This window comes from Argopecten irradians, chromosome 7 (assembly GCF_041381155.1).
Source record: "Argopecten irradians isolate NY chromosome 7, Ai_NY, whole genome shotgun sequence".
NCBI classification, from domain to species: Eukaryota; Metazoa; Mollusca; class Bivalvia; order Pectinida; family Pectinidae; genus Argopecten; species Argopecten irradians.
The window spans coordinates 2,784,721-2,810,715 of record NC_091140.1 but is presented as its reverse complement, the minus strand read 5'-3'; the positions used below and the strand labels follow the sequence as shown (position 1 = coordinate 2,810,715).

General features: G+C 38.5%; 1 protein-coding gene across 6 annotated transcripts in view; it reads left to right on the top strand.

Annotated features, from left to right (window-relative positions):
* The window catches only part of LOC138327145 (uncharacterized), a 129,906-nt gene extending 114,314 nt beyond the window's left edge, over positions 1-15,592 (top strand). For all 6 annotated transcript variants that reach the window (XM_069273134.1, XM_069273132.1, XM_069273129.1 and 3 more), the window contains 4 exons: positions 3,603-3,725; positions 7,203-7,262; positions 8,926-9,118; positions 10,645-15,592. In XM_069273134.1, coding sequence (XP_069129235.1) covers positions 3,603-3,725; positions 7,203-7,262; positions 8,926-9,118; positions 10,645-10,753 — 485 coding nt within the window. In that variant the 3' untranslated portion in view covers positions 10,754-15,592. The remainder of the gene's footprint in view (positions 1-3,602; positions 3,726-7,202; positions 7,263-8,925; positions 9,119-10,644) is intronic.
* The last annotated feature ends 10,403 nt before the right edge of the window (positions 15,593-25,995 follow it).

The following is a 25,995-nucleotide window of genomic DNA, read 5'->3' as shown; positions in this document are numbered from 1 at the left end:
GAATTTGATAGTTCTTCTGTACTCTTTGCTATCTAAGTAGAATTTGATAGTTCTTCTGTACTCTTTGCTATCTAAGTAGAATTTGATAGTTCTTCTGTACTCTTTGTTATCTATAGTAGAATTTGATAGTTCTTCTGTACCCTTTGCTATCTAAGTAGAATTTGATAGTTCTTCTGTACCCTTTGCTATCTAAGTAGAATTTGATAGTTCTTCTGTACCCTTTGCTATCTAAGTAGAATTTAATAGTTCTTCTGTACCCTTTGCTATCTAAGTAGAATTTGATAGTTCTTCTGTACTCTTTGTTATCTTCGGTAGAATTTGATAGTTCTTCTATACTCTTTGCTATCTTTAGTAGAGTCTGGAACAACTTGAGAGCCTCTCAGTGTTGTCCCTTCCCTCTACTCTCCGCTATACCCTAGAGCCTTAGTGAGACAACAACAGCCATTGCTAAATGTCCTCCACTTTTGCATGCGATTTATTCGGGATAATTCCTGGATCACATGGGATTGTCAAACTACTCAAGTCTAGACGATCAAATCTGATTATTACTTGGCACTCTCTCCTTACCCTGTGTAAAATGGAGAACATCTTTTATGAATCTTCCATCAATCACATACTGTTAGGTGTGGCAGGGGTGTTCAGGTCCAGTTAATGTGATTTCCATGCCATGGACTCTTTAATCAGCAGTACATGTTGTGAGTGAATGGTTACCGGGTGAGGCTGTATTGACAGCTCCCTGTCCCCACGGTCACATTTCAAACACTCTTATCTCATTCTCTAGACTTAAATGATATGTTATGATTCAAAATTGGCTTGAATGGCGTTTTTTCATGACTGGATAGACTTGGGTATGGACTTGAGATGTGTATAGAACCTTTTCTTGAATACACATGGACATTTGAAATAGCACTCAGAAGTCTCATGGTTCCATAGCATTAGAAGTGGCTAGCCTGCAAATCAAGTGTTATCAGGATAATAACTGGTGGAAAGACCTTCTCTGGAGATATTATCTGTGATGGAAATCATTGACTTCATACATGTCTTATTGTCACTAGTCATATGACTGACATAACCAGTCACATGACCTCCATTTCCAGTCACATGACCTCCATTTCCAGTCACATGACCTACATAGCCAGTGACATGACCTACATAGCCAGTCACATGACCTACATTACCAGTCACATGACCTACATTACCAGTCACATGACATTTAACATTTTGTGTATTTTTTAGCTCACCTGGTCCGAAGGACCAAGGTGAACTGATGCGATACTGCGGCTTCCGTCGTCCGTCCGTCAACATTTGACCTCTTCTCAATAAGCGCTAGCCATTATTTAAAACAATTTGACTGGTAGCATCCTTATGGGCTACTGACTGAGAATTGTACAAATGGTCGGGCTGACCCCTGAGGGGCGGGGCCAAATGGGTCGAAATTGCCTATTTTCACATAAATGACTTCTTCTCTGAAACTAAGCATGGGATAGCACTCATAATGCCACGATAGTATTTTTATAGGGTGGGGATTCAAAATTGTACAAATGGTGGGGCTGCATGACCCCCAGGGGGCCTGAGGCGGGGGGCCAAAAGTGTCAATTTCACTATTTTTTCTTTTTAAATGTCCTACAAGACATTCAGAATTTCTGATACACAAATGAAACAAGGAAATTGTTTTAAACAAAGTTATAGATATTTAAAGAACTGTTATTGTCAGAAACCTGTAAATTTCGTTCATTTGTATTCTCTAGTGGTTTCTCCCTTCCCCGTATTTTGACTACTCTCCAACACGCTGCATGCCTACCTAATATTTTTATCAATAATCTCCATGTTTGATAAACACCAGATCTTGCCACGACAGACAGTGCCTTCTCATATTCAAAGCTTTTTTTGACACATATATATTGTATTATTGGTAGTAGGAATGTTAAGGTACAACATTTATCGATGTATTTCCAGGTTCATGTTTTTGAGCGAGTTTGCATGAAAAGGATGTTTCCATTGATAAAACCCCAACACATCTATCTCTGACTGTGGCACAATCATGATTTATTGAAACTTCTGATAAAAGAATATTTTATTTATATAAATAAATCCCCATTATAACTGTTTTAGGTTGGCTACATTAAAATGTGTGGGTGTCGATGTTAGATAAGGTGTCGTAATAGGAATGGTTTATGGAATATTCAAAATATATATAAGTAAAAATATTCATATTTGTAGTTTGTCTGAAAAAGAAAAATACACAGAGAGATAAAGCTGATAAGCACTAGCTATATAGTTTATGTAAATATATATTTAGCTTACTGTGTATCATGTTAGATATGGTGGACATATTTACTAGATGTTTTTATGGTGAAGAAGGAAATGTTTGTTGGGTGGTCACAGGCTAGATTACCTGGCTGTCAGTTCTATGTATATTTGACCAGAAGTCGGCTAATATTCTAAGGCCCATTGAGGTCAAGAGGTATCTGATAAGATAGGACCTGTGACCGAAAGTAAGGTAATGGTAAAGTAATCTATGGCCACTTCAGGTTAGAATAGTCTGGCTGGCGAGCTAGCTGGACTCTGGCACATTCCTTATACTCCCAGAACAATACCAGTCAACGCAATTACAGTCATTAGATTCTGTATAATTGACATCTTTGTTTATTAAAAGATGTCCGTGCAGTTCCAGGTTTAGTAACTTGACCTGAAGTTACAAGTGTTTTTAGTAGCTGTATAACGAGAACAGAAGTCTAGAGTGAACTTTGTCATTGATTGTTCTAATTGGAGAGGCCCATCAGGATGTGGACTATATACATCCTAGTTATACACATATATTGTCTTTATAAGTGGTCAGTAGTAAATATATTGTCTCCACTGCCAAATGATATGTTATTGTCGGCGGATATATGCACTTTAATTTGGATTGATAAAGTCAGATATGCGTGCGTGTTGGATGTCAGTTCCTGTACCATAGTTACATGTGGTCAAGGCCTTGTTGTACAGACAGTGTGTCGCCAACAAAGAAATCCACAAACCACGATTGTCTTTACATCCTTTGTAACTTCCTTGTTTCCTGTTTTAAACTATGTCAATGACTTACGGAAGACATTTTTGTCCTCTCCTCACCAGGATGAAAGTGTTGTTGTAAAAGTGCGGAAATGCATACAAATCCTGAATAATGTCAACACCCAAACTGTTATTCCTCACTCAGCCAGAGCATTATTTACATTTTAATACACACTTGGACCAATAGCATTTACGTGTTACAATTTCAGTATTTTACCCTAAAATACATATGCAGATAATACTTTAATATTCAATCCTAGATTTAGCATTAAATTCTGTCATTCTAGAATTAGCATTAAATATTGTGACAGGACTGGAATGATGTTTCTGTGATGTGAGATAGGAAGATATATATCTTTAATATTTCCTTGGGTCAAAAACTCAGCAAAGAAATTTTAGATATAGATTTAGTGATTTGGGTATCAGTATTTACATATTATTTCACTGATCAAATATTTGTTCCAAGGCCAATCAATGCACTACAGGATTGTGAAAATAGGAGACAAAGTGAATTGACAGAGTTAAATGTTTTGTATATGTTTGTGTTTCAGATCATGTCTACCCATCCAGTCCATTACTCTCCTCCCCCATCAGTTTACATCCCTCCCTCGACTCCGGCAGTCTGTCGCCTACAACCCCACCATCATCGCCTATCAGACACAAGAGTAAAAAAGGTCAGTATTTCCGTCCTCTATTTTGTCTTTCTTCCTCTCGTTCCTGCAAGTCAAAGTCCAAAATTCTGTGCTTATTAGGACAATTTGAAGAAATGACAGCACTTCCTAAAGCCCTCTTCTGCTTCTATGCTTGAAATGTAGCAATATAAAAAGTAGACAAACTGGTTTCTTCATATTTGTTTATTTTTCGCATTTATTCACACCAGGCTTCCACAATGGCCTGAATAGACCACTAAATCACACCAGATTTACACACTGACGGAGTACACACGCTTTAAATCACAACTGTCAGGATGGATGAACAACTGAAGAGAAAAATACATGAATATAAATGTGACTATTTAAAGCTAAAAACAGCCAGTCATATCTCCATTTAACATGAATTGTGTCAAGGACGTGAAACATGATGTCTTTTTCTTTGTTGTATCATAAAGTGTGTGTGTGTGTTGGTTTATGATCAGTTCAGATTGTTTGTGTATATATACAGGAAACAGTTTCTTAAACATTGTTTTTGAATCACAAGCTAAATATCTATAAAAATGCTTCTCATTTAATTTAGGAAATGAATCGGTCCTCACTTCCTGTTGTATAGCAATTCTACCATATTTGCAAATTTCTTAAATGTGTTTATTATTTTTTCAAATGAGAATTATACTTGTAAACTAGTTAACAAACCTGAAGACATATATAGCTAGAAACTAAGCTGTCTTAAGCAGACAAATTTCTCATCAGCCATGTTGGTAGTGCTTTAGACAGATTCCCTGGGGTCAGAGTGAATGTGCTAGTAGGGAACTACATGTAATAAAATATCTGCTGAAATGTAAGATCAAAAAAATGGAAATGAAAATTTGAATGTGAGAGGAATCCAGTGTAGGCTGTTTATCTAGTGTTGTAGGGATTATATTGATCTCCCTGAGACAGATGTATAATTCCTCATAACTCTGGTGGAGCGGAAACAATCTAGTAAAACATCTGTCATTTTTCAACCTCAATTTGTACCTGTCAGTCTGGTGATGAGAGTTTTATATTTTTATCAGCTTATCAAGGTAGAAATTGCCCCGTGTACTCTAGGTTCAGATTAAAACCTAACAAATACTCTGACCCATATCCACTGTGATGTATGTTTGTATAGCAAATAAACATAACTTGTTTTTGAATTTAAATAAATATGTTTCCTGTAGAGTCCCGGGAGGTTCATTGAAGGAAGGATATTAGGTTCTAATTCCTGGGAGGTTCATTGAAGGAAAGATATTAGGTTCTAACTTGCCTCGCCTCTCTCAATGGTTACAACAATGTGGTCATCTTCCCTCTCTAGAGACAAACTTAAAAATATACAATCTCAAACCAGAACGCTCACTACTATAGCCTCAATGTTCTCTCTGTCGCAGTCTGATCATTTGCCATCAGTGATAAAAACTAAAGTGAAAGCTGTTGTTGATTAATGTGTTTTAACAATAAAAACGTGAAATACACCTGGAGGTATCAGTATAATTATTTAGATTAGATTGTAATATTCCATTCCTTGGGTGGTTGTTACTTCATAATCACATGTTAGTCATGACACTGCCCATGGAAATACAAACGAACATTGTAGAGGACACAAAAACAATGTGAGATTTTGAAATTTTAACAGATTAATTGAGGACGTTAAATAAAACTGCAGGCAGATAATTATAGCTATAATCATTTATAATGATAAATGGTTGTATTATAAAAGGTATTTATATAATGTCTGCATTCCTCTACAAATAATAAAGTTCATCTCACTCCCGTATGATGCAGTGCCTCAATTTGCATCCTATTGACTACATTAGTGAGAAAATAAACATGTGTGGATCGATCTCACTGACAACCGAGCTAAATATACAGGTCATACATCAGTACAGTGCGTAATGGCAGATGATCAGGGTTTTACGAGCGTTTGAATACCAGTAACATGAAAATAACAGCATTAAGTCTCTTATCGACACTGTTACCCTGCTACCCAGGAAACATAAATCTCCTGGATTCACTTTGTCTGATAAGTATTGAACAACAGCATGCAGATCTTTTTATGTTATTCATTACAGTGTCGATCAATACTGATCATACATACGTATCTCTATTCTATGTATCACATACATTTACCGTTATGGCAACTTTTATCTTTAAAAAAAGATGTCTTGTAGTTTGCATGCAGTGTAATGGGATAAAACTACTTAAATTAGGATATCAGAAATAATTCCTGGGGCTTACCATTGGTATAAAATACCCTAACCACACCCTTTAAAATCTTCTCCACACGTTAAACACTGCAGAGGTTGACGCAAAGATTTAAGGACCACAATAAAATGTGTGATTGCGGGAGATGGATATGTCGAGTAAGAGGGGTACCACTTCACATCTAAGTGCCAAAAAACGACAGCCTGTTCAGTAAAGCACTACGTTCTAGAGGTTTTTTCTACACTAACAATCTCAAACATCATTATCATCAGCTGAAATAGCTTCACAGCTCTGTTTTCTGTCGAGACAAAAGTTTTTTGGCGTGATTTTCCTCGTAAATTCTCGCTGTCCTTTTTCATGGCTTATAGTTTGGCCTGTTTTTGTGGTACATTTGTCGCACATAACATGCCTTTGAAGAGAGTGTAAGTAGTACTGGGAACTTGGATAACACAGAGTGATACACTGAGCCCTGTCCCTTAAACACAAGACAAGTGACAACAACTGCTACCTTCCCTTTGACAAACACACACACACGGAAAAAACAAAGGGTGCAATAACACGCCTTGACCTTTACAGAGGTCAAACTTAAGATGAAAAACCCGCAATAGTCGTCATACTGTTTGATACAAATAATCTAAACTGGTTCTACTTGTAATGATGAAAGCAATTTTTAGTGTAATTTGTCATTATTGTCAGGTCCTGTTGTTTGTACTACAAAGAGCAGCACATAACCTCGTCACAGACACAATACAATTGTCGCTTAATTTGTACAATTTCTTTTTATATGACACACAATATTGCACATTTTACGCGGAACAGACACAGGCTGATTTAGAGGAATGTGATGAAGGAGCCTGGCATAGACTCAAAGCTGCTATGGAAGGGCCTTGGGTAGATTTTTAGGGCCCCACCATCACTGTTATGATGTATCATCGTGCTCCTGTCACACGACGGTTCACACCCTGACCTACTTATAGCTATACACTTCTACATGTGTCCGCATCTGTTAATACTCCGTAATATTTAAACATTTGTTTGATAGTTTTATACCCCTAACATGAAATTCAGGAAAAGCAATGTCATACATATTTTTAGAGCCTTCGACTTCACTTTAGTTTAAGGCAGACCTTACAAATACTTCTGGTTTTTGAGTGCTTTTGTAATCATTATAATCATCTATTACATTTCATCTGACTTGTCATCTCCATTATTATATTTTCCTTTCTCCATATGCATTATAGCAATTTAATATATTTCATTTTATCTCTTTTGCAGGTCGCAAACCCAAAAATCCTCTGGAATGTCCAATAAATCAGCCCAAAAGGAAAAGAGAAAGTGAGTAAACAATAAAATGAGATTTAGCTGTGTTGTAAATGAGGTGATGTTTCCTGCTAGCCAATTTAAACAGCCTTCTGTGGTGTGTACAATCCTGATTTTGATGGTCTTTGTTCCAAAGCGTTGTCAAAGTCCTTTCAGAATTGTCTCTAATAGAAGCTTGGCCCAAACTACAATGAACTTGCGTATAATTTTGTAATTTAATGAAGACTAAAGCATGCACAGAATCACAGACAATCGTTTGTCTCTGGAACTATGCTAACGTCATTAATGGAATGGCAACTTGAGTACGGGTACTTCAGGCTACCTGTAATGTATACTTTGATGCTTCAGGAAGGCGCTCCACCAACATCCAATTGTCTACAAATATGACCCTCAGACTTTCATCAAAGACATTTTCTCTGTAGAAAGTTCTTCTTAGCAAGCCTCTGAAATTGTGTGTGTCCCGTTTTAATAAGACTTGGTAATGGCAGTCAGACATGACGTTTGAAAATTTTCTTTTTGTGGCCAATTGTTCTTTGTAGCTTTTGCCAAGTTGGAATGATGGCTATTATTGTGTCGGGTAAGGTTGGCATTGTTTGAGTGTGGATATTTGACAGAGCTTACCAATGTCTTAATAAGTCCTTTAAGTGATAATTACAGGTGGCAGACTCCAGCTGTAAGTCATGATTCTCTTTATCGCCGATTAAAATCTCTTTGATATTGTTGTCCCTGAAGTTTTTGTGAAGGATCAGGAATACACAGTGTTCATTCTGTTTCCTATTAGTTTTATAGTGTGTTAGATTAGACCGGTGTCTAGGCACGCTGATACAGACCATGCTCCCTTTTGTGTACAATTATCACTTTCCAATCAAGTCCCATTACTAAACAGATGTAATTTAACTTACGCGCATCATTATTTCTGTATTTACACAAGACATGCAAAGGCATACAAAAAACAATCCAAAATTAAAGCCAGTTATGTCGCGGACTGCACTGTTTGAACTAATAGACCGATCAGTGGCACTGCTGCTGTATAAAGACTGGGCGTCTTTTGACAGATTTTGGCACAAACTGTTTCTAGCACCTGTTGTCCATTAGCTTTATCATATAAAGGGACGTATGAAAAGAGCTTTCTAATATGGAGAAATGAGAATGTGCGTCCCTTGTAAATTCCTGGCCATTTGACAATAAAAGTTACTTTCTTTTTTATTGTGTGCACGATACATTTGTTTGTGTAGTCAGTACACGAGTGATTACACTGTTGATTGAAGTTTTACAGATTTAATTTTATGTACCGATTTAATCTGTTAGTGTACCAGGTGTAGACTGATTGTAAAATAATTATAAAATACTCTATCTTTTTATACCTGGCTTCATTACACATGGTGGACTGAGCTGTGATTATTTACATGTACACCCAGCCTGAGAATTAGTGTGATATGTTCAGTACAATGCTCCCTAGATATTCAGGGCCGTTTACTTTTGTTACGTGTTGATAAATGGAGCAACTTTGTCTAACTAATTACTTTCTTTTTCCATGAATTTTTTTTCTACAATTGTAAAAACAATAAAAACTAAGAAGGAAAAAAATAGATAAAAAAGGGCATTTATTATGGTTCTGTCAATATAATGTCATTGTGTTGTGTTTGTGGTAACTTTTCCTATCTGCTCTTTGTTTTAGGTAGTACAACATATTTGTGGGAATTCCTATTACAACTGCTACAGAACCGAGAAACATGTCCTAGATATATCAAATGGGCTAACAGGGAAAGGGGAATCTTCAAACTGGTCGACTCCAAAGCCGTGTCCAAACTCTGGGGGCTACACAAAAATAAGCCAGATATGAACTACGAAACGATGGGCAGAGCTTTGAGGTAAGTGTCCTGGTTATCAAACGATTTCTATAACATATTGTCATGCTTATAACTTTGAAACTTCAATATACACACATATACACTGTAACACATTTGACTGGAGTCAGTGGCCTGTGTATATATAATTACTACACTGAGCACAAATGTTAGTTGACTTTGACAAGAGATATCACATTAGATTATGTAAGATACAGCTATGGATGGTGCTGTATAGAAGTGCAGCCTCTAATAGTTGAAGGGAGGAAGCCAACGTGGAGGGGAGGTATTTTGTCATGCTGCACGGCTCTTGAGATGGGCTGTGCATGTTACATGCTCAATTTATTGGGATCTTTTTGTACTTGACATTAATAAAAGTTGCTGCGATTAGATGATTTTATGTCGTTGATGTCTAGCGAAGGTGATCAACATGCGTGTGTGTTTCTGGTAGCCTATCTTGTTCTCCATGTGAGGTATAATTAGACAACGCGTTGATGTTGTAATCAACATTAACGTACTATGCTGTCTATTAGCTACTGTAGACAAAAACACTCTTTATCTACAAACCTGATTTCTGGGGAATTTGTACTGAAAAGACTTGTCCTGTCTATGTCTTTTTTAAACCACATGATAGTTTTAACTGTGACAAAAACACTAACAGTTTCACCTGTGACAAAAGCACAACAGTTTCACCTGTGACAAAAACACTAACAGTTTTACCTGTGACAAAAACACTAACAGTTTTACCTGTGACAAAAACACTAACAGTTTCACCTGTGACAAAAACACAACAGTTTCACCTAATACACAACTACCCTTTAATGTCATTTACCAATTTACTTTCTTACCTGTAACATATCTGACCTGGTGACCTAACTGTACGTGTTCTTTAGGATTTCAGCTTGTTTGTTGTTCTTTATTTCTGATACACATGAATATATACATGTTCCATCAACGAAATTTATGCACAATCATATGAAATACAACGTTTAAATCTATTTGATTTAATTGTACAGTGACAATTCAACCTCAGTCTCCAAATGTTACATGTACATATAATATTCAAATATTTGAAAGGACTTAAATTTCATTTATTAATGCAGGTGTGAAAAATAAGGAGACATCTCTTTGATCTTCTATTTTTCATTGTATTTCTAATTTGATGAATGGTGTAATTCATGGTATTTCATTAATTTTCTTTTTTTGTATAATTTTAAATGCACCTGTCATCTAGAAATATTATAGGTCATATGAAATAGTTCTATAAATTTTGTTAATAAAATTTTGTATTTTTGATAATCAGAATTATATATGTATATTAATATTATTATCAAATGCAGATGTTAAAGTAAGATAAACGGAAATTATCTGACAAAGGTTACATAATTATATACATTCTACCTGCAGCTGGGATCAAAGGTAATTTGTATGAATAAATATCTCTGATGTGGTGGGAATAATGATATTTCATAGAATTGTCTGTAATTGTGATTGTATAGATCCTCATTATATATTCACAATTTGTATAGGATATATTTTCTTTGTTTTAGGTACTACTATGCCCGAGGGATACTAAATAAGGTTGATGGACAGCGACTTGTTTACCAATTTGCTGAAGTGCCAAAATCCATCATAGAAATTGACTGTGGTAACGCTTGAAGAGACCGGACAATGCTACTGGATCTCATCACAAATAACATAGGGCTGCGGGGCCAAACACTGGCCCCTAATCTCGGGCCCTAATCGGGTCCTGCTCTGGAATCACTTCGTGCCATATAGTTCAGCTATTGACTTACCTACAGGAGTTCAACTAGAGGTCAAGCTACGATTCCATGTTACTTAAAACTGATGTTGAAGCGATTGCAGACTCTAGTATACATGTACTACAAAACTGCAAATGACAAGAAAATTTAGCTTGGACAGTTTGATAATTGCAGTTGTGTTTTCTTGGACCATTGTGTAGGGTTGGGCGTGTTTGTATTGGTGATACAGAGTGTTTCGAGAGATGCATGGAACCACTCCGGGAAGGAATTCCATATTCATCAGTCTGTGGACTTAAAATGATTCAGGGATGTTTGAATTAAATGAATGTGCCAGAGAGGGAGAGGATGGTGTTAGAAGATTGTTTTTGATAAATGAACGAATGAATTGTTAGGAGTGACTGTTGTTGACGGATGTTACAGATTTTTAACAACTTGGTTCAGTAATATAATTATATGATTTGAGTGGATGTTTTTTCTGTTTTTTAGATGACATTATTAGATTACATTGTACTGGTGTGTTTTATTCCTTACATATAGGACCACTCCATACATTTTGTCAAAACTACAATCATTCACCCCCAGCGACCAGAAATCATAGAGACACTTAGACTGGTGTTGACAGGTACCAACGGGATTCAGACATTTCATGTCTCGTAGATTTTAGTGCTGTATCTAGGAAAACATTCCTTTTGCACTTAAGTGCTGCTTAGTAAATCTAAAACCTAAGTTAACATTAATGTGACAATTCTCTATCAATGTGTACAGTTTCCATTACAAGTTAGCATATATATCTACAGAATCAATTTGAAGAAATTTACCAGTATCAATGTTGAAAAATATTTTGAAGATCAATGAAGATCTAGCTTTGTTGAAAATTTCAAATCTATGAAGTGTTTCTGGCTGGCTTTCTTATTCATTTCACTGACAGAGTCGTGACATCACAGTGAAGGTTAAGTTTTAAACAAACAGGCCTAACTAAGGGAAGTTTACATTTGTCAAATGCTGGGAGAATGTGCTTGAAGCCAAATTTGTTCCATAATACTATGTTTTCAAATCTATGAAGTATTTCTGGCTGGCTTTTTTATTCATTTCACTGACAGAGTTGTGACGTCACAGTGAAGGTTAAGTTTTAAACAAACAGGCCTAACTAAGGGAAGTTTACATTTGTCAAATGCTGGGAGAATGTGCTTGAAGCCAAATTTGTTCCATTATACTATGTTTTTTTACCCAAGTTTAAACATTCCTGTTTCACACATCACTTACCTGACTTTGACCCACTTAAAGTGTTCAAATATCATGTTTTCACCTGTTGTCACGTGGCTAAGACAGATGGTGAAGATCCTGTGTGTTTTGGGCGTGTCCTTGCAAACCTGACTCATCTTACCTTGCTGTATGTTACCTGTTTCCAGGTGTAATATGTTTATTTTCCTGTTGTTTTCGGGTCTTACGGAAAAGCTTGTTAACTTTTCTTTTCATGAAAATTATATTTATATTGAATCATACTATTGAAAAATAAAGAAGCAAATGGGATTTAGTATGTAAACTTGATGAGTTAAAAAGAGTAATTATAACGAAGAGTATAGTTAATTAGAATACACAGCTGTAAGCTGACTATCCTACATAGGGTCTACCCTGAAAGTTAGCGATGCATGAAATAAAACCTGAATACTTCCTATTTATCATGATATCTGGCATACAAGGCATGATGACAGTGTCAAATTTAAGCCAGTATGAAGTGGGGAATTCAAAATTACTTTTTACCCGTGGAGGAGCCAGACTTTTTCTTAGTGGTTTTGCTGTGCACCTGATCAGAAAACTACAATTATGGCTCCGAATTAAAAATTACATTTTCGTGCTTTGGGTTTGGTGAATTATTTTGGGTCCATGTTTCTGATTCGTGTATGTTAAATTAGAGAAATGTTATGTTGTACAGATAGATCTGATTTGGAGCAGCTACACTCATTATTTGTCCTTGATTTCTCATTTGATCATTCATCGTCTCATTACGGAGACATTTTCCACAATCTAAGGGTCCAATATATGTTTTCCTATAATCTGTAGTTAGTAAACTGGGGCCTGATTGGCTTGGAACTATGAAACTATGACAAAAGATGACATTGAGAGGTTTAGAAGTACAGAAGAGGTTTGCTTGATGATGCTAAGGGAGAATTGATCCTGTAGAGGTAGGCGAGGGGCTAAGTAGAGCTTGAGAATCACTTGGTTTTGATGTTGTTACAGCTACAGTTTTTGGCAGAAAGGTCACATTCTGTGTCAGGCTGGAGTTATAGGCATCATTTAGCACGTTACTGTACAAAGTGCAGCGGCTCCTTCGTGCAGATCAGTTCCTGATTAAGACCTCATTAAAATACCTCCTCTACATCTCTGTTTTATATCTTGCCTGCATCCAATCTATTACCTGTTCCCAAGGTCATTAGGGACATTTAAGTAACCTTGACCTTGGTTGGTAGTACCCAGGTAAGTCTTTGTTGTTTGGTAGCCTTCTGTCCCTCTCCTGTATATAAATAGGTGTTCAACCTTCCTCATCTACTACCGAGTGGTTTTTTTATAGGTTTTACGACAGGTGAAATAGATGTCATAAATATTCATAGGTCTTGCTGTAGTATAGGTGGTCATGATAGGGCTAGAATGTCGCACTGAATCACTCGTGCATGACACAAGCCCAGACAACCCGCTGAATTGTGACATCAGGCTCTGACGACCCTGAATAAAATTCTCTAATTTTGGGCATTAGACCATATTGGTCGTTTATTGTTAGAAGTGTTGGTCATGTGTATATTAACCCATTATGTTTGAATGAGTGCCTGAAGGTCATGGCCAGATCAATTTGTTATTTATACTATTATATATAGTATTCCGTGGTTTATCGTATATCTCCGGACTTTAACAGTGTTGTTGTAATCCTAATCGTGATGTTATTTTCCTGGATAATTAGATCAATTTGTTTACAATATATAATGTTTGATATGACCAAAAACTGCATATTGGTAGCCAAAGATATCTAATGTAAACATATAGAGATAATGTCAGTAAAAATCCCTCAAAATTCTAATTAAATTTTTTTTTAGAGGAAAAATGTACTTAATAACTTAGCTTTAATTTCTTGATATTCATTGTACATTGACACTTGTTTTTGGGTGCAATTTGTAATATTAGGTTGTCACTGTTAGAAGTCTATAGAAAGTAAACCTAAGAAAGGCTAACATATGCAGGTATTTTGACATTTAGCTTAGTGGAAATACAGGGACAAAGTCATGCTTGCCTGTGATGAGTGAAGATTTATACTTCTTCATTTCATTTCCATTTTGTTTAATCGTTTGTTAGATCTTTGTCAGGAGAATTAATAGTGCACGTGAAATCCTATGAAATCCATGCGTGTCTGTCGATATATACATATCAGATGTATGAGTAAGGAAACCTTGCTAATCGACAGGTCTCTCTGTTAATCTGATATTCACTGCTGAAAGCAGAAGTTACTGAAGGTAAGACAATGAGACAGCTATCCACATTCACACTGAGTAGTGCCTTATTCGTACGAGTCCGCTGGGATCCCCCATCAAACGGGATAGGCTAGCTGGAATTGTATACGGAATCTTTAAGTCAGGTGCCATTATTTTAACTTTTCTGATAGAAAATCAAAACTAGTAGCAAAAATATTTTTATATAGGGAGTTAGGAAGATTATGGAGAATGTTAATAACGTTTAATGTTTCATATTTCTAGAGGGATTGAGATCAAAAACTGATCATATGAGGCCATCAATTCCCCATGATACAACACGTTCAGGGACATTATCAACAATTTGTGCTCAAACATAAACTGCCTTAATCCATCATGCATTTAGCATTCAATGATGATTTTCTGTAGATAACGGGTACCATTGTAGTTAACATGTCTTTGTTACTTCATACTGAAATCACAAAACATGGCTACGTAAAAACATTAAATATGATAATTTCATTGGTCTGTTGATGACCTTTGACCGATACGGTGAGTTTTGATTGGATAAAGCTTGACCAAAGAGAAGGCTGTGATGTAGAGTGTAATTTGTATATTCTGTAGATAATATACATATCCCAAGAATGTTTTATCATACAATTTATGGAGATGATTTCATTATTCTACAACGAGTAATAGAGGAAAAAGAAATAAACAAACAAGCTTAATTAATCAGTCTCTAGAAATATTTGATGATTTCAAATTCATTGTCAAAATGGAAGGGTGCATTTTATTTATTAATGGCTATGGATATATTTGACATAAGTCACATTTTACAAGCTATAAAAATGTGTGTTCATCTATAATTTTAGAAATGTTTTATTGCAATTGTAAATTAGTTTTAAGTACAGATAGATTTTGAAATCATCATTTATTCTATATGTTTATGCTGATTACTATAAATAAATGATTGGACAAAACTTGGTGTAGGAATAGTAATGTCCTCCATCTTGTTTCAGTATCCTATGGTTACAATGTATTGTTGCTATAGCTACAGTTTCCTTGGAGACTGAATGGTTTCCAAGACAACGATGTCCACATTACTACCACTGAATACTCTCTCACTGGATAAATTGTACAGTGTAAACATACGACCGATCTCTCATTGTATTTATTATGGTGGTGTACATATGCAATGCGGTTAGAAAAATGAGTGCCGGTTTTAATCGCAACCTTCAAATGTGGACTATAAATAAAATTAGTTGCTGTTTTTACCTCAATTTTTGTCATATTGTCATTTCCTTTATGCGGAAGAATTTTTTACAAAAAAATTAATTAAGTTGATGAACTTAGAGGTGGAATCACCTATACACTGGTTCAGGTGGAATCACCTATACACTGGTACAGGTGGAATCACCTATACACTGGTACAGGTGGAATCACCTATACACTGGTACAGGTGGAATCACCTATACACTGGTACAGGTGGAATCACCTATACACTGGTACAGGTGGAATCACCTATACACTGGTACAGGTGGAATCACCTATACACTGGTTCAGGTGGAATCACCTATACACTGGTACAGGTGGAATCACCTATACACTGGTTCAGGTGGAATCACCTATACACTGGTTCAGGTGGAATCACCTATACACTGGTTCAGGTGGAATCACCTATACACTGGTACAGGTGGAATCACCTATACACTGGTACAGGTGGAATCACCTATAGAGGCTATACACTGGTACAGGTGGAATCACCTATACACTGGTTCAGGTGGAATCACCTATACACTGGTACAGGTGGAATCACCTATACACTGGTACAGGTGGAATCACCTATACACTGGTACAGGTGGAATCACCTATACACTGGTACAGGTGGAATCACCTATACACTGGTTCAGGTGGAATCACCTATACACTGGTACAGGTGGAATCACCTATACACTGGTACAGGTGGAATCACCTATACACTGGTACAGGTGGAATCACCTATACACTGGTACAGGTGGAATCACCTATACACTGGTACAGGTGGAATCACCTATACACTGGTACAGGTGGAATCACCTATACACTGGTACAGGTGGAATCACCTATACACTGGTACAGGTGGAATCACCTATACACTGGTTCAGGTGGAATCACCTATACACTGGTACAGGTGGAATCACCTATACACTGGTACAGGTGGAATCACCTATACACTGGTACAGGTGGAATCACCTATACACTGGTACAGGTGGAATCACCTATACACTGGTTCAGGTGGAATCACCTATACACTGGTTCAGGTGGAATCACCTATACACTGGTACAGGTGGAATCACCTATACACTGGTTCAGGTGGAATCACCTATACACTGGTACAGGTGGAATCACCTATACACTGGTTCAGGTGGAATCACCTATACACTGGTCAGGTGGAATCACCTATACACTGGTACAGGTGGAATCACCTATACACTGGTTCAGGTGGAATCACCTATACACTGGTTCAGGTGGAATCACCTATACACTGGTCAGGTGGAATCACCTATACACTGGTTCAGGTGGAATCACCTATACACTGGTACAGGTGGAATCACCTATACACTGGTACAGGTGGAATCACCTATACACTGTACAGGTGGAATCACCTATACACTGGTACAGGTGGAATCACCTATACACTGGTAGGTGGAATCACCTATACACTGGTACAGGTGGAATCACCTATACACTGGTACAGGTGGAATCACCTATACACTGGTTCAGGTGGAATCACCTATACACTGGTACAGGTGGAATCACCTATACACTGGTACAGGTGGAATCACCTATACACTGGTACAGGTGGAATCACCTATACACTGGTACAGGTGGAATCACCTATACACTGGTACAGGTGGAATCACCTATACACTGGTACAGGTGGAATCACCTATACACTGGTACAGGTGGAATCACCTATACACTGGTACAGGTGGAATCACCTATACACTGGTTCAGGTGGAATCACCTATACACTGGTACAGGTGGAATCACCTATACACTGGTACAGGTGGAATCACCTATACACTGGTTCAGGTGGAATCACCTATACACTGGTTCAGGTGGAATCACCTATACACTGGTACAGGTGGAATCACCTATACACTGTACACCTATACACTGTACAGGTGGAATCACCTATACACGTGGTACAGGTGGAATCACCTATACACTGGTTCAGGTGGAATCACCTATACACTGGTACAGGTGGAATCACCTATACACTGGTACAGGTGGAATCACCTATACACTGGTTCAGGTGGAATCACCTATACACTGGTACAGGTGGAATCACCTATACACTGGTTCAGGTGGAATCACCTATACACTGGTACAGGTGGAATCACCTATAGAGGCTATACACTGGTACAGGTGGAATCACCTATACACTGGTTCAGGTGGAATCACCTATACACTGGTACAGGTGGAATCACCTATACACTGGTACAGGTGGAATCACCTATACACTGGTACAGGTGGAATCACCTATACACTGGTACAGGTGGAATCACCTATACACTGGTACAGGTGGAATCACCTATACACTGGTTCAGGTGGAATCACCTATACACTGGTTCAGGTGGAATCACCTATACACTGGTACAGGTGGAATCACCTATACACTGGTTCAGGTGGAATCACCTATACACTGGTACAGGTGGAATCACCTATACACTGGTTCAGGTGGAATCACCTATACACTGGTACAGGTGGAATCACCTATACACGTGAATCACTATACCTGGTACAGGTGTGAATCACCTATACACTGGTCAGGTGGAATCACTATACACCAGGTGGATCACACTGGTACAGGTGGAATCACCTATACACTGGTACAGGTGGAATCACCTATACACTGGTACAGGTGGAATCACCTATACACTGGTACAGGTGGAATCACCTATACACTGGTTCAGGTGGAATCACCTATACACTGGTTCATTTAACATCCTAGTAATAGCCAGGACCATTTAAGGACATGCCAGGTTTGTACATGGAGGAAAGCCCGAGTACCATCACCAGTGGTCAGTATCTGGCCTCACATGGGATTCAAACTCACGACTCCGATAAGTTGGACTTGTGATAATATGATGTTACATCTAACTACATGGCCACCGAGCCTAAAGAAATTTGAAGAACCATCAATAATGGTGGTGTCACAAGATTTGTTTTGCAATGGTATTAAGTTAATGGAACAGAAAACATTGACAGCAATACACCCAGGATTGTATAATACTACTGGACCCCGTGGTCATTACCAATAAATCCAGCTAATGCATTTAAACACTTAAATTAAATCATGTTTGAAACCTTTTAGATATCATTAAGGATTCAAGCTAAAACAAGAGATTTGACCAAGTTGCACTTAAAGAGAAAAATTGTTTTCTGCTTCATTACCAATACCAAGCATTACACACCTGATCCATTTACAGTATTGATGATACAGTGTGATAAAGTCGCACCCTGTCGTATAAACGGAGCAGTAGCTGTGAAACTGATGTCCATTATTCTTCAATCTGCCCCCGCACTGCGACAAAGCAACGTCTATGAAAGTAGCTAGTAGTGTGTTCTGTTGAACTCCAGAATGAAGCGAGTGGGACGACTGGTTTGCTGTTGTATGTCTCATATCAGAATATTTCTATTGTCTGATGTTATATCGACAATTCTACATCAGTTTTCGCCAAAACACTTCATAGACGCAATTGCATCGAATACATGAGAGGTGGTTCTTAGATTGCACGTTATTGTACCTGACAATTTGAAATGTGTGTAGTAGAGTACGTATGTTTTGGAACAAATTCACTGCGACTGTGTTCCTCAAATATTTCGCTTCGTTTGTTTAGTTTTACATCTAATCAGTAAAAGGAGGATTTTCTTTCAACTGTCAGATGCGACAACAGACACAATGGATCGATTTAAGTGCAAGCGGTCCAAAAATATCCAACACCCATGTAGAAAACTGTTTTGTCGTGTTAATGTCTTATGAAAGAAAGCTCAGAACCGCTGCAAAAGTAGTATTTTCATAAGTATAGTTAATTTTGGCCTTGATTTTATAAACAACACCAGGTTAACAAAAATGTAGTAACACTGGCTAACCGATGTCCGCTATGGTAATTAACCATGCAACCGCATCCCATCCCAACTTTCAAGGCCATGACAGATATGCTAAACCACGATTCCAGAATTGTTGTCGTTGCTGTTTGTTTGTTTGTTTTTTTAGCATATTCTTGTTTGACCCCGGACATGAACGTTTTAGTTCAAGACAGTTTTACTTCTCTCTATACGTCCTTGGTTTCGGACATGTTCTCATCTTCGCTCCCAGACAATGTCACTTGGCTTTGTTTCTGGTTGTGTCCCGTTACATGTCTTTATTCCCTGAAATATCCTAATCTTTGCTCCCAGATAAATGTTTGCCAGGACATGTCCCAATCTTCGTTCCCAGATAAATGTTTGTCAGGACATGTCCCAATCTTCGTTCCCAGATAAATGTTTGCCAGGACATGTCCCAATCTTTGCTCCCAGATAAATGTTTGTCAGGACATGTCCCAATCTTCGTTCCCAGATAAATATTTGTCAGGACATGTCCCAATCTTCGTTCCCAGATAAATATTTGCCAGGACATGTCCCAATCTTCGTTCCCAGATAAATGTTTGCCAGGACATGTCCCAATCTTCGTTCCCAGATAAATGTTTGCCAGGACATGTCCCAATCTTCGTTCCCAGATAAATGTTTGCCAGGACATGTCCCAATCTTCGTTCCCAGATAAATGTTTGCCAGGACATGTCCCAATCTTCGTTCCCAGATAAATGTTTGCCAGGACATGTCCCAACCTTCGTTCCCAGATAAATGTTTGTCAGGACATGTCCCAATCTTCGTTCCCAGATAAATGTTTGCCAGGACATGTCCCAATCTTCGTTCCCAGACAATCGTTGCCAGGACATGTCCCTATCTTCGTTCCTAGATAAATGTTTGCCAGGACATGTCCAAATTTTCGTTCCCAGATAAATGTTTGCTAGGACATGTCCCAACCTTCGTTCCCAGATAAATGTTTGCTAGGACATGTCCCAACCTTCGTTCCTAGATAAATGTTTGCTAGGACATGTCCCAACCTTCGTTCCCAGATAATTGTTTGCTAGGACATGTCCCAACCTTCGTTCCTAGATAAATGTTTGCTAGGACAGGTCCCAATCTTCGTTCCCAGATAAATTTTTGCCTGTCCCTGTTTGCGAACATGCACGTAATCAGCAATCCGAGTTTGATGATTAAGGTAAGGATATTTTAATAAATACGATAAATCCCTTTCCCACACTTTCGAAACCTCCCACATTTTCGGTCTGATTTATATGAACAGGTCCTAGGCACAATCCTCGTTTTTTCTTGGGCGAGCAATTCTTCAAATACGACAACGTGCAATGCAAATCTCTCGAGGAGATCGGCACATTACATCAGGAAGGAGATTGGTAAGGATGGCCTTCCCTGTATGCAATGTGTTGTTTGTCATATGATTGTTACTATGTTTTGGGAAGCTGCAGTATATTTGGGTTGCGTATCTGTGTAATAGTGGAACTCTTGTCTTTCTATTGTTCCGTCTAAACCTAAGACACCAAACAACACACCACACCCGGCCACATTATACTGACAAGGGTCAAAGTGTTCGTTCCATTCCTTTTTTGAGGAACATTAAGCTGCAGAAGAAACTATCACTTTTATAGACTACGGAGTTTCTCGGACACAGTCGTATCAGGAAGAAAGAAGAATTCCTCGGAAGTGGATGTGTCGCCTGCACAGCATCACCAAAAATAGTTTTTACAGTTGAAAATATTGGTAATATTTAGGTGAAGTTAGCAAGTCCATTAACTCTTGGAAATGTTGATGGATTTGACCAGTATCTAACCACTCCGAGATCTCATTCATATAAAGCAATATATCAAATTTGGCTGAGGAGAAACCAGATTTATCAGTTTTTACTATATTAATGTCTCGTCACTCTTGCAAATATGGACGGATTTGGACCATTATCGAACTCATCAGAGATTACATTGATATAAAGCAATACACCAAATTTGGTTGAAATCGGGCTATAAATACTAAAGTTATCGCACGGAAACCATTTCCCGAACGCCGACGCCGACGACGCCGACTTGTGATACCTAAGTGTCGCCAATGCGTTGCAGGCGACACAAAAAGTAAGTTTGGAAGAGAAAAATGTATAATCTCAAAAGATAATAGTATTTTAAGATAATGCAATGGGGGCAGCAAGTACAATTCAAACGCCATATACCCATAGGGAAGGTTATGAAAAGATGGAGAAAGAACACGATAAGAAAAAAATTAATGAACAGGTATGATGTACAGCTAAACAATAACACAACAACGCATTAAAGATGCTCCACCGCCGACAGAGCATAAATGATATTCATCATTTGAACAAAAACTGGAGTTTAATCGTGTATATATATGCTAAATTAACACAACAAATAACACGAAATAATTTATTTTGCCTTTGCTGCATGTGCAATTATTACTTCATTCCATATAGGATATAGTGCCATGGATTTTTTTCGGGATGCAATTAATTATTTTTTCATATTTTTAACTTAAAGTAAAATTAGAAGCTCAAACTTTTCAATGGTGGTAATGGTGTAAAGTAAGTAACTTTTGCAACTGAAGAAAAATACTAATTCGTCTGTTCCTGTTTTTGATAGTGAAAAAATATCATTTGTCAGCGGTGGAGCATCTTTAACCATAACAGGCACAACTAAGTAGTTTGGTATAACGTGGAACACTGATAGTAAACAGACGACACGTTGACATTTTTTGATGACATTTTTACGTCGCGTTGTTTACACGATCACACGAGACATCCTTCGTGATAAACAATATCACAGTTAAAAGTCACAAACATTGTAGCGCGCGTGTACCAGGGTGGCTGATCTCACAAGCGGGTGGGGTATAAACAAAATGATTTATTGACATTAATTCACAATGGATTGTATTACGTCAACGACTTTAAGTTCTAGACGTTATGGATACATGTGATAATTATAATGCAAAAATTGCGCTTCAGGTAAATGCACTTATCTTATGACGTCACATATGTGATTCAGCAATTGTGATAATAATAGACCTGTATATTTGTATCTTCCTTAAAATCGAGACGTAATTGTTGTTTGTGCATTTTAACGTGCTGCACCAGTACACACGGTATACAAACCACAACAACGCAGGCGTGGGTGTTCATTTAGAACAGTTTAAAATAACACTTTTTTTTCTTTATGCTAATTGTAAGATTGAAGTATTGATTAGCTATCACTGATTATATTTCTGTACCCATCCCGATTTGTGACGACTGCATTACCTGTAATCGGGGACATATAAATCTTCGTGTAATTGCAGTGTAAACAGTTAGTCATTGTAATATGAAAATACTTTATCTTACATGTAATTCATCTTGTCGCTTTCAATTTATAAGGACACATGAAAATAACAGCATTCATTGAAGTTGAGCACAGAAACAGTATAATTCAGGCGTCAAATGAAAATTTTAGTTTGGTAAATGTCATACTAAATCTGGAATGGTCTCCGATACCTATATGTAAAATGAACGGACTGACAGTTGGGGATTAGACGTTGCTTTTTATATTAGAAAACTCATGAGACCAATGGCTTATGTAAATATTATTTTAGATACACAAACACTCTTAGAAGGTCTGTGTTCCGGGGAAGGTCCATGTTCCGGAGAGCAACTCGCCTTGATTACAAGGGTCATTTGGCTAACAGTCTACGTCATGTGTGTGTTTGTCATTCTACCTGGGGAATTATATAATAATCACATCAATAAACACATTTATTGATCACTATGTACACATTATAAATAAATAAGAAGTTACAAATGTCAGATCCCCATAGGCTTCGCTAAGTGGTACTTGTCAACATGATACTATGAAATGCCGGGTATCTCTCATATTTGTCCTAAGTTACACCCAAACAGGTTTTAAACAGTGTCTATTCAGGGTATTCTGCAAACGTCATGCTCCAGTCTATTTTGCTGACATCTTTTTACTTCCGGTTTCAGTATATCTACCTGTACCACCCCGCCTGTTAGTTACCTGTCGTTTACTTGTCTTGCACCTTGTTTGAGTATGTACATTAAATATCGATTAAGACCCACTTATATCCTGTTTTCTATTTGTCTGTCGGTGCGTGAAGGTTTTATCACGACTTTGAGGTTTAAAGTTCGAAAACTAGAATAAGGGTTCGGTAGGTATTCGGCTCAGAAGGAAATGAATATGCAAAACGTTTAGTTAGCTCTGATATTTCCGGCTTTGTACCTTTGCCAAGCCTCTAGTTACTCGTTTTATGAACGTCAGACAAGGTTCACGTATACAAAATAGTTTGTGCATCAGGTAATCACAATACTTATCTCGATACGATGACGACGTAGTACACACACATGTACTTGACCGATAAATTACTGATACGGTGAAGAAATATGCTTTTTATTTGTATCCGGAAAATAATCACGAGTTGTATCGAGTGTATTCAATTTATAAAAGTTTAACTATAAACTAGAAGAGGCACATAGAGCATGTCATCGCATCCATATTACAACGTAAATTGAATTGAATTAGCTATGATTTTTTCAGGACAATAATGGCGTCAGCTATTTCTTTAAAAAATACTCCCCTTCATGCAAGGACCGTTACATAAAGTACTAAACTCTTCGTCTATTGAGCGCCACCCATCGGGCCACAATATAATGTTGACCTATTGAGCGCCACCCATCGGGTCACAATATAATGTTGACCTATTGAGCGCCACCCATCGGGTCACAATATAATGTTGACCTATTGAGCGCCACCCATCGAGCCACAATATAATGTTGACCTATTGAGCGCCACTCATCGAGCCACAATATAATGTTGACCTATTGAGCGCCACCCATCGAGCCACAATATAATGTTGACCTATTGAGCGCCACCCATCGGGCCACAATATAATGTTGACCTATTGAGCGCCACCCATCGGGCCACAATATAATGTTGACCTATTGAGCGCCACCCATCGGGCCACAATATAATGTTGACCAATTGAGCGCCACCCATCGGGCCACAATATAATGTTGACCTATTGAGCGCCACCCATCGGGTCACAATATAATGTTGACCTAATGAGCGCCACCCATCGGGCCACAATATAATGTTGACCTATCGAGCGCCACCCATCGGGCCACAATATAATGTTGACCTATTGAGCGCCACCCATCGGGCCACAATATAATGTTGACCTATTGAGCGCCACCCATCGGGCCACAATATAATGTTGACCAATTGAGCGCCAACCATCTAGCCACAATATAATGTTGACCTATTGAGCGCCACCAATCGGGCCACAATATTATGTTGACCTATTGAGCGCCACCCATCGGGTCACAATATAATGTTGACCTATTGAGCGCCACCCATCGGGCCACAATATAATGTTGACCTATTGAGCGCCACCCATCGGGCCACAATATAATGTTGACCTATTGAGCCCCACCCATCGGGCCACAATATAATGTTGACCTATTGAGCCCCACCCATCGGGCCACAATATAATGTTGACCTATTGAGCGCCACCCATCGGGCCACAATATAATGTTGACCTATTGAGCGCCACCCATCGGGCCACAATATAATGTTGACCTATTGAGCGCCACCCATCGGGCCACAATATAATGTTGACCTATTGAGCGCCACCCATCGGGCCACAATATAATGTTGACCTATTGAGCGCCACCCATCGGGCCACAATATAATGTTGACCTATTGAGCCCCACCAATCGGGCCACAATATAATTTTGACCTATTGAGCCCCACCCATCGGGCCACAATATAATGTTGACCTATTAAGCGCCACCCATCGGGCCACAATATAATGTTGACCTATTGAGCCCCATCCATCGGGCCCCAATGTTGACTTATTAAGCGCCACCCATCGGGCCCAAATGTTGACTTATTTAGCGCCACCCATCGGGCCCAAATGTTGACCTATTGAGCGCCACTCATCGGGCCCAAATGTTGACCTCGGGCCCAAATGTTGACCTATTGAGCGCTACACCTCGGACCTCAATGTTGACCTAGCGCCACCCATCGGGCCCAAATGTTGACCTATTGAGCGCCACCCATCGGGCCCCAATGTTGACCTAGCGCCACCTAATCGGACCCTAATGTTGACCTATTGAGCGCCCCCCATCGAGCCCCAATGTTGACCTAGTGCAACCCAATCGGACCCCTATATTGACCTATTGAGCGCCACACCTCGAACCTCAATGTTGACCTAGCGCCACCCATCGGGCCCCAATGTTGACCTTGCGCCACCCAATCGGACCCCAATGTTGACTTATTCAGCGCCACCCATCGGTCCCCAATGTTGACCTATTGAGCGCCACCCATCGGCCCAATGTTGACCTAGCGCCATCTATCGTTACCCAATGTTGACCTAGCGCCACCCATCGAGCCCCAATGTTGACCTTGCGCCACCCAATCGGACCCCAATGTTGACTTATTCAGCGCCACCCATCGGTCCCCAATGTTGACCTATTCAGCGCCACCCATCGGTCCCCAATGTTGACCTAACGCCATCCATCGGGCCCCAA